The sequence below is a fragment of the Elgaria multicarinata genome, chromosome 3 (genome assembly GCF_023053635.1).
Source record: "Elgaria multicarinata webbii isolate HBS135686 ecotype San Diego chromosome 3, rElgMul1.1.pri, whole genome shotgun sequence".
Taxonomy (NCBI): Eukaryota; Metazoa; Chordata; class Lepidosauria; order Squamata; family Anguidae; genus Elgaria; species Elgaria multicarinata.
Genome location: NC_086173.1, coordinates 4,723,788 through 4,739,086, shown reverse-complemented (window position 1 = coordinate 4,739,086; position 15,299 = coordinate 4,723,788). Strand labels below are relative to the sequence as shown.

General features: G+C 47.6%; 1 protein-coding gene across 1 annotated transcript; it reads right to left on the bottom strand.

The window, feature by feature from the left end:
• Positions 1-6,259: 6,259 nt before the first annotated feature.
• Positions 6,260-14,422, bottom strand: ACP5 (acid phosphatase 5, tartrate resistant). The gene is made up of 4 exons (XM_063119173.1): positions 14,171-14,422; positions 12,833-12,960; positions 10,560-10,905; positions 6,260-6,998 (listed from the first exon to the last, which is right to left on the bottom strand). The coding sequence occupies exons 1-4, from the start codon at positions 14,420-14,422 to the stop codon at positions 6,756-6,758; spliced, it is 969 nt and encodes a 322-aa protein (XP_062975243.1). The 3' UTR covers positions 6,260-6,755.
• Positions 14,423-15,299: the final 877 nt, after the last annotated feature.

The following is a 15,299-nucleotide window of genomic DNA, read 5'->3' as shown; positions in this document are numbered from 1 at the left end:
TAGAGTCAGAACAAACTCAATGTTTAAAAGCTATAGGGAAAAGAAAAGTTTTTAGCTGAGTTTTTTTAAAAAATTATTTGTTTATTGCACTTATATTAGGGTGACCCTATGAAAAGGAGGACAGGTCTCCTGTATCTTTAACAGTTGCACTGAAAAGGGAATTTCAGCAGGTGTCATTTGTATATATGGTGAACCTGGTGAAATTTCCTCTTCATCACAACAGTTAAAGCTGCCCTCTTTTAAATCTGTTCACTCTAGTATAGCTCCTGCAGCTTTAACTATTGTCAGGAAGAGGAAATTTCACCAGGATCCCCATATATACAAATGACACCTGCTGAAATTCCCTTTTCAATACAACTGTTAAAGATACAGGAGCCCTGTCCTCCTTTTCATATGGTCACTCTACATTAGCGCAATCTCTCTCTCTCTCAAATATCACCCTGCCAATGTCAGTACAGTTCATTATCTCCATATGGGGCACTTTGACTGGGGAAAAACAGCCTTGTAATGTAGTCCAGTATTTATTTATTTATTTATTGCACTTATATACCGCCCCACAGCCGAAGCTCTCTGGGCGGTTTACAAAAGTTATTATTATTATTTATTATTATTATTTATTTATATAGCACCATCAATGTACATGGTGCTGTACAGAGTAAAACAGTAAATAGCAAGGCCCTGCCGCATAGGCTTACAATCTAATAGTTAATCTAAAGTTAAAAACAGTAAACATTAAAAACAAATACACAAAGTTAAAAAACATAAAAAGCAAGTTAGTATTGCAAGTTAGAGGCTGGTGGCTCCAATTTCAGTGGGGCTATGAATCCATTCTGGGTTTTAGTCAGAACTAGCCAAAGCTCTAAAGCAGTGGTTCCCAAACTTTTTCAGGTAACTGCCCCCTTAATTCCACAAACTCATGCCCAGCGCCCCCTTCCCTATAAAAAATATTATTCAGTATAGCGGTTTTCAACAACCCACTAAGGAAGATAATAACAATAAAATTCAAAACAGTAGCAATTAGTTGAATATTTATTCAAAATCCATTTTTTTAGTCTATTCAATTAAACATAATTGATGAACTTGATCCAGTGATATCCTCTTTTCAAAGTCTGATAGTCATTTAGCAAGAATATTAGGTATCACATTTAGTAACCAGGGTAGATAAGAGTACCTCACTATTCTGTAAATTCTTAATGTGATGGATGGGCTTGATGAAGTGATACCAGTTTCCCAATGTCTGGTTTAAAGACACTTAACATGAGTCTTAAATCACCACGTTTAGTAATCTGGAGTCGATTTCTTTGCTTGGAGAGAAGTAGGCAGACCACACTAAAACCACATTCCACCAAATATGATGTTGGAAATGCAACCAGGAGCTTCTGAGCCGCTCTCCATAGTGCAGGGTAGTGATCAGAAATTTCCTTCTGTAACCAAAACTCCTGGTACTATTTCTTAAACTTTGGCTTCAGCTCAATGTCATTTTGTAGCTCAATTGGCCCCTTTAAATGGGAAGCACCTGCCGCAGGCTTGCCGAGGGAGGGAGGGAAAAGAGAGTGAACGCCTCTGTTTTGAAGCCAGCGTGGCAGGGCACACCAAGCAGGATATGTCTCTTCATTAGCATTTTGGTGCTTTTGAAACATTTCAATTCACTGTTAAAAGGACTCTCCTTAAACAGTATTAATAGTACATGTGTGGATTCTTCCTCTATATTGCTTGGGACCAAACTACCTTCTCCCATAAAAATGTCCCTGGAGAGGTGCTTCTTGGAAAAGACCACCTTGAGTGCCCCCCTGCCGCCCCCTTGCCTCTTAACGCCCCCCCCTATGCAATCCCACCGCCCCCAAGGAAGAAGTACCGCCCACTTTGGGAACCACTGCTCTAAAGAATCTACCTAAGGTGCTGAACCCCAACCCCAAACTAGGCCCAGCCCCTTGGATAGCTTCGTTAGAGTGCTGGCTGCTTCTGACTGAAACCCAGGATGGATTCACGACCCCATCAAAAACCTCAGGCTGCAGGTCAGCCTGTTTTTGTAACCTTAATCCCCTTACAAATGCTCAGCTGCATGCGCAAGCCTTCTACTCCATTTACTTGCATGCAGATTAAAAACTGCTGCCCCCTCTCACACCTACGGTGGAATCCTAGATTTCTCCATTGGTTTGTATAGGCAGCTCTGACTTCTGCCCCAGGAGAGAAGTTTTTAAAAGTTCTATTAAAACTGCTGCAAATCCATTATGTCAGACTATAAATGTTTCCATCAGTGAAACTCAAGAGGTGCGCCTGTTAATTCAAACTAAAAAAGTCCGCCTAGACCAGCATTTCATTTTAAAAAGTCGCCAGCCTGCCAAAGTCCTCAGGTCGGCTACTACTTTCCCCTGTCTTTAAGTATCTGGCATTCAGATGGAGGTTCGGGTTAACTATCATGCATCTAGCCGATTTTTAAAGGCGTCTAAAGAGTGACCATCACCATATTCTCCTTCATTCATTATTTGTTGTTGTCGCTTCTGCTATGTTTTGTTTTTATAACAACTATTAGTGTATATGATGCTTTACAGAGTAACAAAGGCTGACAGGTCCCTGCCTGGATATCACGGATTCTTGTCCAGGGAGGGTTCTATCACTTGTTTTCCATCCCCAGTCACAAGGATTCTGGACCTGAGAATTGCTGGCCAGACAATTCCTCCAGGCGTTGGACTGCAAAGCAGTTCTTCACTGCTGAAACACCATATCTGATGCTGGAGGAATGTTTTATATGGCTTGCTTCATTTGTGTAAATAAAGCAACTTTTAGCTTGTCACTTACATAACATACTGCTTGCATGAGGAATCAGGTGTACTGCTTGTTACAAACATAATTATCATAAAACACGTAGATAAATTTATTTGATGAGATGTTTAATAAATTTAATAAACAAATACACATCATGGCATTCAGTGGAAGGCAAAAGAACATTATTATTGAAAGAAGGGACTCTGAAATTGTTGTAGCACTGTTTGGGTTCTTGTGTATTACAAACAGAGAATTGTGGCCTGAGTCCAGGACACAGAAGGAACCCTGACAGAGTTCTTTGATGGTTATGTTTGCACAAGGTGCTAAAAGACAGGAATATCTTTTATAACTTTTGTATAATTGTAAATAAATGGGTTTCTTGTTGATCATCTCTCTTCACTGGTGTGTTGGGTAGTTGCATGCTTCCAGGCACCTTATATATTAATCTTTTGCAAGTAGCCATAAAATGAAATAAGCTTCCAAGTTATAAAGAAATTTGAAGAAAAATCCTGTGACTCAAAAATTCGCACTTCCTTACCCAGAAGAAGCCAAGCCAGCCCAGTAAAAGACAGCATCTTTCTTATTTTGGGATATTTTAGGAGAATAGTGAGAAACTTAATAACAATAACCTCCCAGCAGTTTACAGGTGGAGCAGAATTAAAGTCACAGAGACAGTGGTGCATAGTAGTTAAAGTGGCAGACTGGCTGAGGAGGCCCAGGTTCACATCCCCAATCAACCATGAAAGGCATTGGGTGACCCTCAGCCTAACCTACCTCACAAGGTAAAATAAGGCGGGGAGAAATCAGGTGTGTATGCCAGCCTCTCATTGTAAGGAGGGTGGCATAAAAATATGAGTACATTTTAAGTTGGGCAGAAAGATAATTAGTGTTACGCCATTTCCTAAAAGCCTACAGCACCTACCCAAGCCTTAAATATCTTCAATCTCTCAAATATCATAGCGATGAACAAGGAACGTGGATTCCTCAAGGGGAAATGGCTGTTGCTACTCAGGATGCAACAGTGAAGATGCCCTATATCTAGTAAAGAAATGTGCAATGTAACACCTTGTTTCTTTTACTCTAGATATTACTGAGAAGATAATAGCAGGGAGCTATTAGGTGATCACCTGTATTTTCTAGTTACTAGGCCCCAATGCAAATCAGGTAGGCCTTATAGAACAGTGAAAACCTCGTAGCTGCTGTTTATGCAACCTAGCCCTGCTGGGCCGGATCTACACTAGTCTTATAACGTTGCTAGTGTCCCTTTCTAACGTGGTTCTCTGTATCGGTTCTCTGTAGCTGTAACGTTACTGCAGGGCACATTGTTAAATCCTTTCGTTGCTGGGTTTGCTCTGCCCACTGCCTGCCTCATTCCTAGCCAGCAGTGCAGGGCAAGTCATAAGCACACACAAATCCCTCCCTCCCAAAACATCTTAACACAAGTCCCAGGGAATTGCTTGAATGCACAGGAGACAGTCACTTTGCTAAAGCTAAGCAGCGTCGGGTCTGGTCTGGTCAGGGTTGGGATGGGAGACCAAATTGAAAAGTTTTAGCAGCAGCTGCATTTAAGCCCCGCTGGTCATGAGTTTTGGGCTTTAGACCCTTGTTAATTTTCCTGCAGGGAGCTACAGCTCCTTTGCAAAGAGGGGGGAAATGTTTTTTAAAAAATCATGAAAAATCAACTGATGACCCAATTTGATTCAAATTTTAAGGCAGGATGCCTGGGAGTACTTCACAATAAAAGCAGATTCTAAGGTGGAAAACTTCTGAGTCCTTTGCATGCAATTGTCAGTGATTGCACAGTATAACGCTGGTGTGATTTATCTGCTGTAGCAGATAAGATAGCAAACGGGGCGAAGGAAGGAGAATAGGAAGTGGGCGGAGCAAACTCAGCAGCTCTGGGTTGCGAGAGGAGAATTACCGGTAGGACAAGGCACAGGAATCTGCAGCCACGCTGGAACTAAGAAACAGAACCTGTAAGTATGACTCATTTACAACGTTGGAGACCCAGGGTCACGTGACGCTATGCGTCACAGTAACCCATTCAAAGCGTTAGAATAACACCAGTGTCGATTCCCACCTGGTTTTTCTGTGAAGGAATATGATGAAACTTCCATTTTCCAGTGGATTCTGGAATAATATGCAGTCCTGCGGGATCTTTTTTGAACTTAGATATGCAACTGCCCTTCGCAAGATCCTACTGAAATTAACGTTAGTGGGGGGGAAAGCAGAAACTATTCTAAAAGTAATTTATTGAAAAGGCAGTGACAAGAAAACATTAGAGATTCTATTCCCTCCTACAAAAAATCCAAAGAGCCCGTGCACAGAATAAAACTGGATTCCGGTTACACAGAAGCATTGGTCTTGTAGGAAACTGAACTCTGCTTCAAAAGATAATGATCTTGGCAAATAAATGACATTAAAAATGCACAAGGACACTAATGTTTACAGCAAAATCAAATATAAAACAGACAAGCTGAAAGAAAAAAACCAGAAAGGGAGATATCTATTATCAGGTAGCTAATCGATTACAAACAAATCTTCTGTCCCTTTGGCACACGCAGGCAGTGGCATCCTCTAAATCTGCAGTGTTGTGGCATCAGCACTTTTGAATAGGATGAGTGACTGAATTATTAAGTCTAATGCCCTGCAGGACAGTGGGGGAAAAATAACCTCTGGGATCTTGCAGACTCTTCTCATGCGTTTGCATAGACTTCTGCTTGTTTCCCTGGATATTCTGCATACCCATTCTTCCTCAGGCATCACTGTCTCCCACTCTGCGGGAGCAGTTTGCTAACAAGAGGAAACCTGCAGGGCCTTAATGCGGTGGGAGCACAGGTATTCAAACAGAACACCTGCAGCATCCATCGGAAGGGTCATGTGTATGGTGTAGAATTCCTACATTGTGGCACAGAAAGCAGCATCATGTACATGAGAAATAACTGGGGAAGAGAGACGCTGTACTACTCCCAAGTTGCAGTATGTGTGTACGGGGTAGGGGCGGAGTGAGCAACAAGCCTTTGATAGTCTTGGTTCAAATTTCAGCCACATCCAAAGTCTCGAACTTCACTGGGTGCTGTGCAGACAGAGCGAAGTTAATTTTCAGCCCCAGTCCTAATCAGCAGGCTAAGCCCTGCCATCTTTACCTGAAACCTATGACCCTGCAGATAGATTCAGGTTGGAGAGCTTAACTAGGCAAAAGTTCACTCTCCTTTAAGAGGATTCTGGAAATGTATGACTTCTAGGGTGTTCACTACAAGGCTATAAGTTTCTGTCATGTTATTGCAACAGGCTCGGTAGTAAGCCAGAGAACTGCCCCACTTCGTACTATGAGAGTAAGGAATGACAATTAGTCCGTGCTGCCCAATTTTTCTACGCTTGCCACCTCTTTATGTGGCAGGCGTCTGTTGAAGGCCCTCTCAGGGCAGGGGAAGAGATAACTCTAAATTCTTCCCTTCCCATTTCATTGTGCAGTAGCAGCAATTCACGTAACATGACTGCATGGAGGACCCACCATAGGCCGCAGGCAAGTTGGGTGGGCTTGAGGCCACTGTCTGTATGGTTAGCCCCTCAACTCATGTTGTGAGACTGAAGTGCTGTTAAACCTCATACTTTACCACCCAGGGGCTCATAGGAGCCAGCAGCCATGCGGAAAGTTGAGCTGGATCAGTGACAAGTCTTGATCTGGTACATTCCCAAGATTTGCCACGAACCAGGGAGAGACATATGAAGCTTCTGAGGCAACGTTCATAGAGAAGTATTTTGGATATTGAGGGGATGGGGACGTTATATGGTTCTGTGAGTGCCTCCCAAAATATGAGATGCTAGCATGCTCCTTGGATGGTTATGCTCCCCACAAAAGCCAGTTCTTGCCTAGGAGGAAGGAGTGTGTATGCGTGGGTGTGTAGAGTGCTAAGGATGCCACTAGTGCCCCTCCCAACTTGCCAGGACATCTAATACAGCAGTCAGTGACGATGGCCTTGTTGTCACTAGAAACGTCTCCGCCTGGGCAGCGTGGTCTTGTAGAGGGACTTGCCTTGGCCCTCAATGTAAGTGATACTCATCTCTTTGCCATTAATCTCAACGTAGACAAAGCCCCCCTGAGAAGAGGCCTGGCCATAGAAGAAGCGAAGGTACCCAGAAGGGACGTGGTGGAGATGTTGCCTGTTGTCATCCATGAAGTTGCCTGCTCCACTTAGCACGTAGCCCAAGCCAGTTTTGTCCTGCAGATACTATTGGGGAGAGAGGGAGGCACAGAGTTACACCAGAATCACTGCCACCACCACCCCCTTTTGAAACATCCCAGCCCACCATGTTGTTGCCTAGCATCATTCCTGTGGGGAATCTGGCAGATTTCGATTTGGGAGATCCAGGGCTCCGTCACACCAGCGATTTATCGCACACACCCCATGCCTGGTATGCAGTTTTGCAGCCCGATACCCACATGACGTCGTCCACGTCCTGCACTCATTTCGGCTCTTGTCCTCCATGTTTCATTTCTTTTTGGAGCGTAGAAAGTCTGGATTATTTTCCCTCCCTGCGAAATAAATGCTCTCCTCCCTCTGGTGTATTTCTGTGGATGTGTTCTACTGACCATCCCGTTCTTTGTTGGGGGCGTGTGTGTCTAAGGGCGGTCTCACTAACCAAAGAGGAGGGTGGTGCAATTCTCCATTCAACCATGAAGGGGGAGGGAAAGAGGTCCCATTTAACTCTATGTTCTTACTCCTGAGTAGGCATGACCAGGGGTACATTTTCACCTTAAAAGAAATGTAGAAAATACACCCTCCTTGCCCACAGCTTCCTCATTTTTAAAGTTAAAGAGATCAAAAATTGGCACAGTGATAGCTCTTACATAGAGATTTCAGCATGCAAAGTTTGAATGAGATCAGTCCATCCCTTGATTTTTAAGGATTTTTTAAAAATTCCCCCCTTAAACCCTTTTCCTGGTAGTCCGCAGGTGCGAAAGATCGATCCTTTGATCATGCGAAGCTGTGCATTTCCAAGTTTATAAAATAGCGATCTGCTGGTTCCCTTACTCAAGAGTAAATCCCGTTGATTTTAACTGTAGTTACATGCAATTCATACTAAAATCCCATGCATGCTTACCTTTGAGTAAACCCCATTTTAGTAACCACGTCTCTGTTCAATGGGGTTTACTCAAAGGTAAACATGAACTGGATTTTAGTATGAATTGGATGCAAATGCAGTTGAAATCAATTGGATTTACACAACCCTGCAACCCTCTCCAGTTCACGCTCCGAAGCCTCCAACCAGGGTGAGGGGAACAGGCGCCAACCAATGAACTCTAGGGGGAGGAACAAAGGAGTTCTGAGAGTGCATCTCAACGGAACAACAGCGATACTCTGGTGCGCAGGAGAGGAGAGGTGTGAAACATAAAAGCAGGAAGGTGTAAGTGCTCAGGCTTTCATAGGCTACGGAAATGAAGGCGGATAATTCGAGGGAAAAGCAGGGCAAACGTGTAGGTGTGATGGAGCTCCCAGTTTCACTCCCAGTTCAGTCAGGAATTTAAAGAATGGCTGTGGAAAGCTCAGTCTTGCTCAACAGGCAAAACAAAGGGTTGTTGCAAGAAAAGCGGGGGGAATATAACAATTATGTTCAAGACAGGCTAAGCAGGAAGGACACTGATTGTACTTAGTGCTCAGAGTGTGCTGTTGAGTGGACATGGACCATAGATAGCAAACTTCCTCTCAGAGGGCTTACTGGCTGGCTTAGAAGGACATGGTGGTGGGGTGAAGGAGCATTTATTTAAATTTATTTATTTATTTTAAACATTTGTATCCCGCCCTATATCATTAAGAACTCAGGGCGGACTACAGATTAGCCTTCTAAAACGTATAGTTTTAAACGTGTTTATGCTTTTACTCTTTTTTACCGTGCTTGTTTTTTTATTGTTGTTGTAAGATTTTATTGTTTAAATTGTTGCACACTGTCTTGATGGCTTTTTAGCACATAAGGAGGTAAATAAATAAATAGTGATGGAGAAGTGCTAGGAGGCTGGGAAAAAAGGCAGGTCATGTGGCAGCAGGAGAAGCGCACCTTGTGAGGCTATGATGGTTCAAGGATGATGGAGGAGGAGGAGGAGGAGGAGGAGGAGAAGGAGAAGAAGAAGAAGGAGAAGAAGGAGAAGAAGAAGAAGGAGGAGGAGGAGAAGGAGGAGAAGAAGAAGGAGAAGAAGGAGAAGAAGGAGAAGGAGAAGAAGGAGAAGAAGAAGAAGGAGGAGGAGGAGAAGGAGGAGAAGAAGAAGGAGAAGAAGAAGGAGAAGAAGAAGAAGGAGAAGAAGGAGAAGAAGGAGAAGAAGAAGGAGAAGAAGAAGAAGAAGAGGCAACATTTGAAGGAACCAAGGTAGCTGACTATAGAGATGGGTGCACGTGTGGCCTCTCAACACAGCAGCAGAAGGTACAAACATGAGAGTGTGAAAAGATTACGTAAGAGACAGGCCAGAAAGTTAGCAATGGAGTCCATCTCCACACACACACACACACACACACACACACACACACACAGGTCCTTGCTAGACCTACCTGAAAATCGGTGCTTCAGGCACAGAAAGGCCGTGCTACAATTAGCACGAGCCGTTGCACCTATCTACCCGTCAGACGCGACGAAGTTCCGTTGCGTCCACCATTTTTTTTGTTTGTTAAAGGGGCTGGTGTGCGCAGGAGCGCACCAACGGAAAGGTAAGGTGTGGTGTGTTTTTTAAAAAAATAAGGTCCCCCATCCCCATCCCCCGATTTCCCCCCCCCCACGACCTCCCCTGGCCTGCGATCCCCCCTGTCCCCCCTCCTGTGTCCTGCCGCTGCCGCGCCGCCGCTGCCGCCTCCACTGTCCCCAGCCGGCGTTTCCTGTTGTCGCCATGTCCGGCCTGTGATGCCTGCTGTCGCCATGTTCTGCAAGCCGGACATAGTGACAACAGGAAACGCCGGCTGGGGACAGTGGCGGCGGCAGAACACAGGAGGTGGGGATGGGGGGTGGGGGGGTGAGACATGGACGTGGGGACATGGGGGGATCGGAGGCCAGGGGAGGTCATGGGGGGGAATCGGGGGAAGGGGGCGGGAGCGCTGTGGCCCGTCCACCGCTTTTCCTGGCTACTCGCGCGTAAGTGCGGTAGCCGGGAAAAGCAGAGGAATGGTCCACACGCCCGCGGTCCCGGCCTCAGCCCGACCTGAGGCCGGGACTGTGGGGAAAACCGGGCTAAATGGGGTTTCACTTACCCCGCGCCCAGGGCGGTTTCACCCCTGCCTGATCCTGGGATCCCCTGTGCGTCATCTGGACGCACAGGGGCAAGCCCGGGGCGAGCACCGGGCTAAACCTCCGTCTAGCAAGGCCCACACTCCTGCCCCAGCCACCAATCTACGGTGAGAAGCAAAAGGCATGTGCTAGGCTATCCTTATGAGGCAGAAATGGGAGGGAGGGAGGGAGGGAGGGCAGAAAGGGTGTTTACCAGAAGCAACGCCAACAAGAGCCACAAAGACGCAAGCAGATCATGGAGCCAGAACTTCCCTTGAATGCTATTGCCTTCTTGGAGCCTTGGTGATGTGTACCTCTCTTGCTTATCCACACAGCAACCCTATCAGGTAGCTCATTATTCTTTCCATTTTACAGACTGGAAACAGAGGTAGGGGTAGAGCAGTTCCCTCAGGGAGCTTTCGGCCCAGGCTCAGATCTAACAGCCTCTACCCGAAGTTGAACTCCCTTGATAGAAAGCATGCAACCACAAGCTCTAAGCATGACAGCAGAACCTGGGTGATGGGGCTTCCTCTTCCTTGACTCACCTGCAGGTTGTGATCATGGCCACACAGGTAGGCCGTGGCTTTATACTTCAGCAGAAGTGGCTGTAGTTGCTTGACCAAGCATGCAGTGGGGCCATGCTTTCCCACAGACCACACCGGGTAATGGCCAGCCACCAGCAAGTAGTCATCCTTGGAGTTCGCCATCTGTTTGCGGAGCCAGGACATCTGGCTACGAGCCATGCCTAAATCCCGTGGAGCCTGGGGCTCCTCGGTCTGGAAGTCATCCGAATTGCCGCAGATAGTCACTGTGTCGATCATGAGGATGGCAACAGTGGCATTGCTGCCAGGCACCTTGAACCTTAGCTTGTAGTAGTACTTGGGGAAATGCCTGGAAGAAAAAGGTTGCAGGAGGAGCCATCAGAGGAGAGCAAGAGAAGGTTTGAGATAGGGTGACTATATGGAAAGGAGGACAGGGCTCCTGTCTCTTTAACAGTTGTATTGAAAAGGGAATTTCAGCAGGTGTCATTTGTATATATGCAGCACCTGGGGAAATTCCCCCGCCATCACAACAGTTAAAGCTGCAGGAACCCTGCCCTCTTTTGCATCTGGTCACTCTAATATAGCTCCTGCAGCTTTAACTGTTATGATGAAGAAGGAATTTCTCCAGGTGTTGCATGCACACAAATGACACCTGCTGAAATTCCCTTTTCAATACAACTGTTAAAGAGACAGGAGTCCTGTCCTCCTTTTCATATGGTCACCCTATTTGAGAGCAAGAGAGCAAGAGAGGGCAACCAGGATGATCAGGGGTCTGGAAACAAAGCCCTATGAAGAGAGACTGAAAGAACTGGGCATGTTTAGCCTGGAGAAGAGAAGATTGAGGGGAGACATGACAGCACTCTTCAAATACTTAAAAGGTTGTCACACAGAGGAGGGCCAGGATCTCTTCTCGATCCTCCCAGAGTGCAGAACACAGAATAATGCGCTCAAGTTACAGGAAGCCAGATTTCTAGGGAGCTGTGGGAGGTTGTGGGCTCTCCCACACTAGAGGCCTTCAAGAGGCAGCTGGACAACCACCTGTCAGGGATGCTTTAGGGTGGATTCCTGCATTGAGCAGGGGGTTGGACTCGATGGCCTTGTAGGCCCCTTCCAACTCTGCTATTCTATGATTCTATGATAAGGTGCTCCCACTTCGCAAGCCCTCTGAAGATGCACCAGCAGCCACAACAGCCCTGTGGACATGATAAAATGAATGGGAAACCTGCATCAGGGCTGGTCCAACCAGACTTCAAAGGAGACAGAGACAGGACTCTGTACAGGGATGGTGGGCTTTTAAAAATTATATAATGCAGCTGAGGGTGTTTCCAAATTTGATGGGAGCAGAGATAGCTCTATGCGCAGAGAGGGACATTGTGAGGTATCCTTTCTTTCCACATACTCGCCACACACATATACCCTGAATTTCTTCCCATGTAGCAACAGTATATTTCCCTGCGTCTTAATAAGCAACTAGGGATGTGCTCCGCTTCTCCTCGAACCGGAGAAGCAGGAGCGGAGCGGGGGGCTTCGCCTACCCTTAAGGCGGAGGCGAAGAGAGTCAGGGGGGCTGCGGATCTAGGCGAAGAGGATCGCCTCAATCCGGAGCTTCGCCTGAAGGTAAGTGGGGGGGAGGGGGACTAATCTGGCGCTGCCGGCGCCACCATCCATGCGACGGCGACGGCACCACCAGGTAAGGGAGGAGGGACGCTTAGCTTCCTCCGTCGCCGGCGTCAATTGAGGCCCCGGTTGAAGCCGGAAGTGAAGGCCGAGGCCTCTTCTGGCTTCAACCGGGGCCTCAATTGAAGCCCGCGATAGAGGAAGATAAGGGGGCCGGGGCAGGGGCCTGGCCTACCTGGCGCCGCTGGCGCTGCCATCCATGCAGCGGCGCTGGCGCCAGGTAAGGGAGCAGGGAGGAGGGACGCTTACCTTCCTCCGTCGCCGGCGTCAATTGAGGCCCCGGTTGAAGCTGGAAGTGACGGCCGAGGCCTCTTCCGGCTTCAACCGGGGCCTCAATTGAATCCCGTGATGGAGGAAGGTAAGGGGGCGGGGTGGGTGGGTGGTTTCTCTTATGCTGCCGCCGCCGTCCATATAGTGACGGCGGTGAAGCTGGATCTCGCTCCGCGGAGCGGGAGACGAGCGGAGCGGCATGAAGAGGATCGGGCCCGATCTGGATTTTCCGGATCGCGCCACGAAGCGGATTGGGGGGTCCGTGCACACCCCTATAAGCAACACACTAAAGAAATAAATATCCCGGCCTCGTGACAGCAGAGTCTTACCAGCGTTTGGAGATCTTGGTGTAGGCAATCTGGGCCGAGACATTTCCTGAATGGTCGTGGTTTCCAGCCAAAACGTACCAAGGCACCTTCCGCAATGAGGGTGCCTGGAAAACCGACTCAAAGGTTTCCTGCAAGGGGAAAGGGGGCGTCTTTATCTATGCTCTTGTGCATGCAAAAGAAGGAATAATTTCTCCAAAGTATAACAAACAAGAATTGCCATTGTTCTTCACCTACCACAAAAGCAGGCAACAGCTTTTTACAGCAACAGGATGCAGTTTGGTAATCTAAATACCAGCAACTGGAGTGTGACCTGGCTGGTCATTAGAAGAACTTACTTTGTAACCAAGTACGAGTGCCTGAGTTTACTTGTTTTCCTCTTCTCTTCTCCAGGCTAAACTGGGCATGTTTAGCCTGGACAAGAGAAGATTGAGGGGAGACATGAGAGCACTCTTCAAATACTTAAAAGGTTGTCACACAGAGGAGGGCCAGGATCTCTTCTCGATCCTCCCAGAGTGCAGGACACGGAATAACGGGCTCAAGTTACAGGAAAGTAAAAAATAAGCCAAGGGCAAGGGCGGAACCAAGGAATCTTCAACAAAAATATTATTAGTAAAAGGTTTATTAAAGTGCCTGGTGCTGGCACTTTAATAAACTTTTTACTAATAATATTTTTGTAGAAGATTCCTTGGTTCCGCCCTTGCCCTTGGCTTATTTTTTACTCCCCTACGGGGTTTTCCTTCTTTTCGCACTTCAAGTTACAGGAAGCCAGATTCCAGCTGGACATCAGGAAAAACTTCCTGACTGTTAGAGCAGTATGACAATGGAACCAGTTCCCTAGAGAGGTTGTGGGCTCTCCCGTACTCGAGGCCTTCAAGAGGCAGCTGGACAACCATCTGTCAGGGATATTTTAGGGTGGATTCCTGCATTGAGCAGGGGGTTGGACTAGATGGCCTTGTAGTCCCCTTCCAACTCTGCTAAAAAACAACACCTGTACATCTCCAAACAGCAGCAGAAGAATCTGGTCAGATTCCTTCTCTTCCCTGTTCCTCCTCCTTCTGGGGGGAAAAATTGCCTGACGTGCATGCACCATTAGCTGCAAAGGGTACCTCTTCAGTTGGCCCAACAGGTTCTCACAACTTTGCTAAGGTGTCCCAGGTTTTGCTCTGCTCTGGAGAGGTGCTGGTGCAGGCACACATTTTCAAATAAATTAGCCTCAGAAGTTCTGGATTTCAGGCTTTTTGACACTGGACCTCAGAGACCCAACGTACAGCTTGTCAGGTAGCACACTGCGTCCAGTCAACTCCATCTCCCATCCAGTCTACCTATCTACCTACCTACCTGAAAACGCTTGTCATAGACATCGTTCACACCGCTATAGTAGAAGTTGTCTCCAAGGGACAAGATGAAATCCGTTCCCAGTGAAGCCACCGTACGGCCCATCTCCTTGGCGACGGCTGCCTCGCGGGCGGTGTAGAAAGGAGCATTGGGGAGGCCACCCCAATCCCCCACAGCAATGAAGCGCAGCGAGGAGCCAGCATGAAGGCTTGGTGGAGCAGCCAGGAGAAGCCCCAAGAGGCACCAGAAGCTCATACTCTGAAAGAGAGCGGGGAGAGGATGAAGCAGCCAGAGCGGTATATATTACAGAAAACAAATCAGGAAAAGCCGTCCTTCCCCGTTCACACTAGGGCAGCCCCTCCCCACTGAACACTGCTCCCACTTTCCCTCCCCCCGCCCCCGAGGAAGAGTTCTGTGTCACTCAGTAAAGAATTCCATTCTCTGTTTGCTCTAAACACCCATTTCTGAAAGAGAAACCTATACAAACAAAAACAAAAAAAACCCCACTTCTTTAAACAACTTGATGGTCCAATAAGAGATGTCATTTTACCTTTTCTATGTTTGTTTCATATATTCTTGGAAATGTAACACGTGAATGCTAGGAACATCTTAGGGCCTTCCTAGATGAAGGTTTAGCCCGGTGCGAGGCCCGGGCTCCCTGCTGTGCGTGCAGATGACGCACGGGATCCCGGGGTCAGGCTGGGCTAAACCCTCCCTTGACCCGAGATAACCGGATCCACTTTTGGGCCAGTTTTTCCACAGCCCCGGGGTGAGAATGGGGCTGCGGAAAGTCTAGCAGTTTCCGCGGCTTTTCCCGGCTGCTCGCTTACTCGCGAGTAGCTGGGAGAAGCCACGCATCGGGCCGGGGGCGAGGGAATCATGGGGGAGGGGAGTGATGGGGGCCAAGGGGGAAAGAGCGGACATGGCAGGAGAGATGGGGGGGGGAAGAGTGGAGCCAGGGTGGGGAGATCGCGGCTGGGGGGGGGCATCGGAGCGGGTGAGCAAGCGGGCAAGGAGGCGAGTAAGTGGGCGAGTGGGGTGGTGGACTGGCGAACGGGGGGGTGGACTGGCAAGTGGAGGGCATCAGACATTGTGGAGGGAAATCGGGGGAGCGGGGAACCCTTTATTTTTT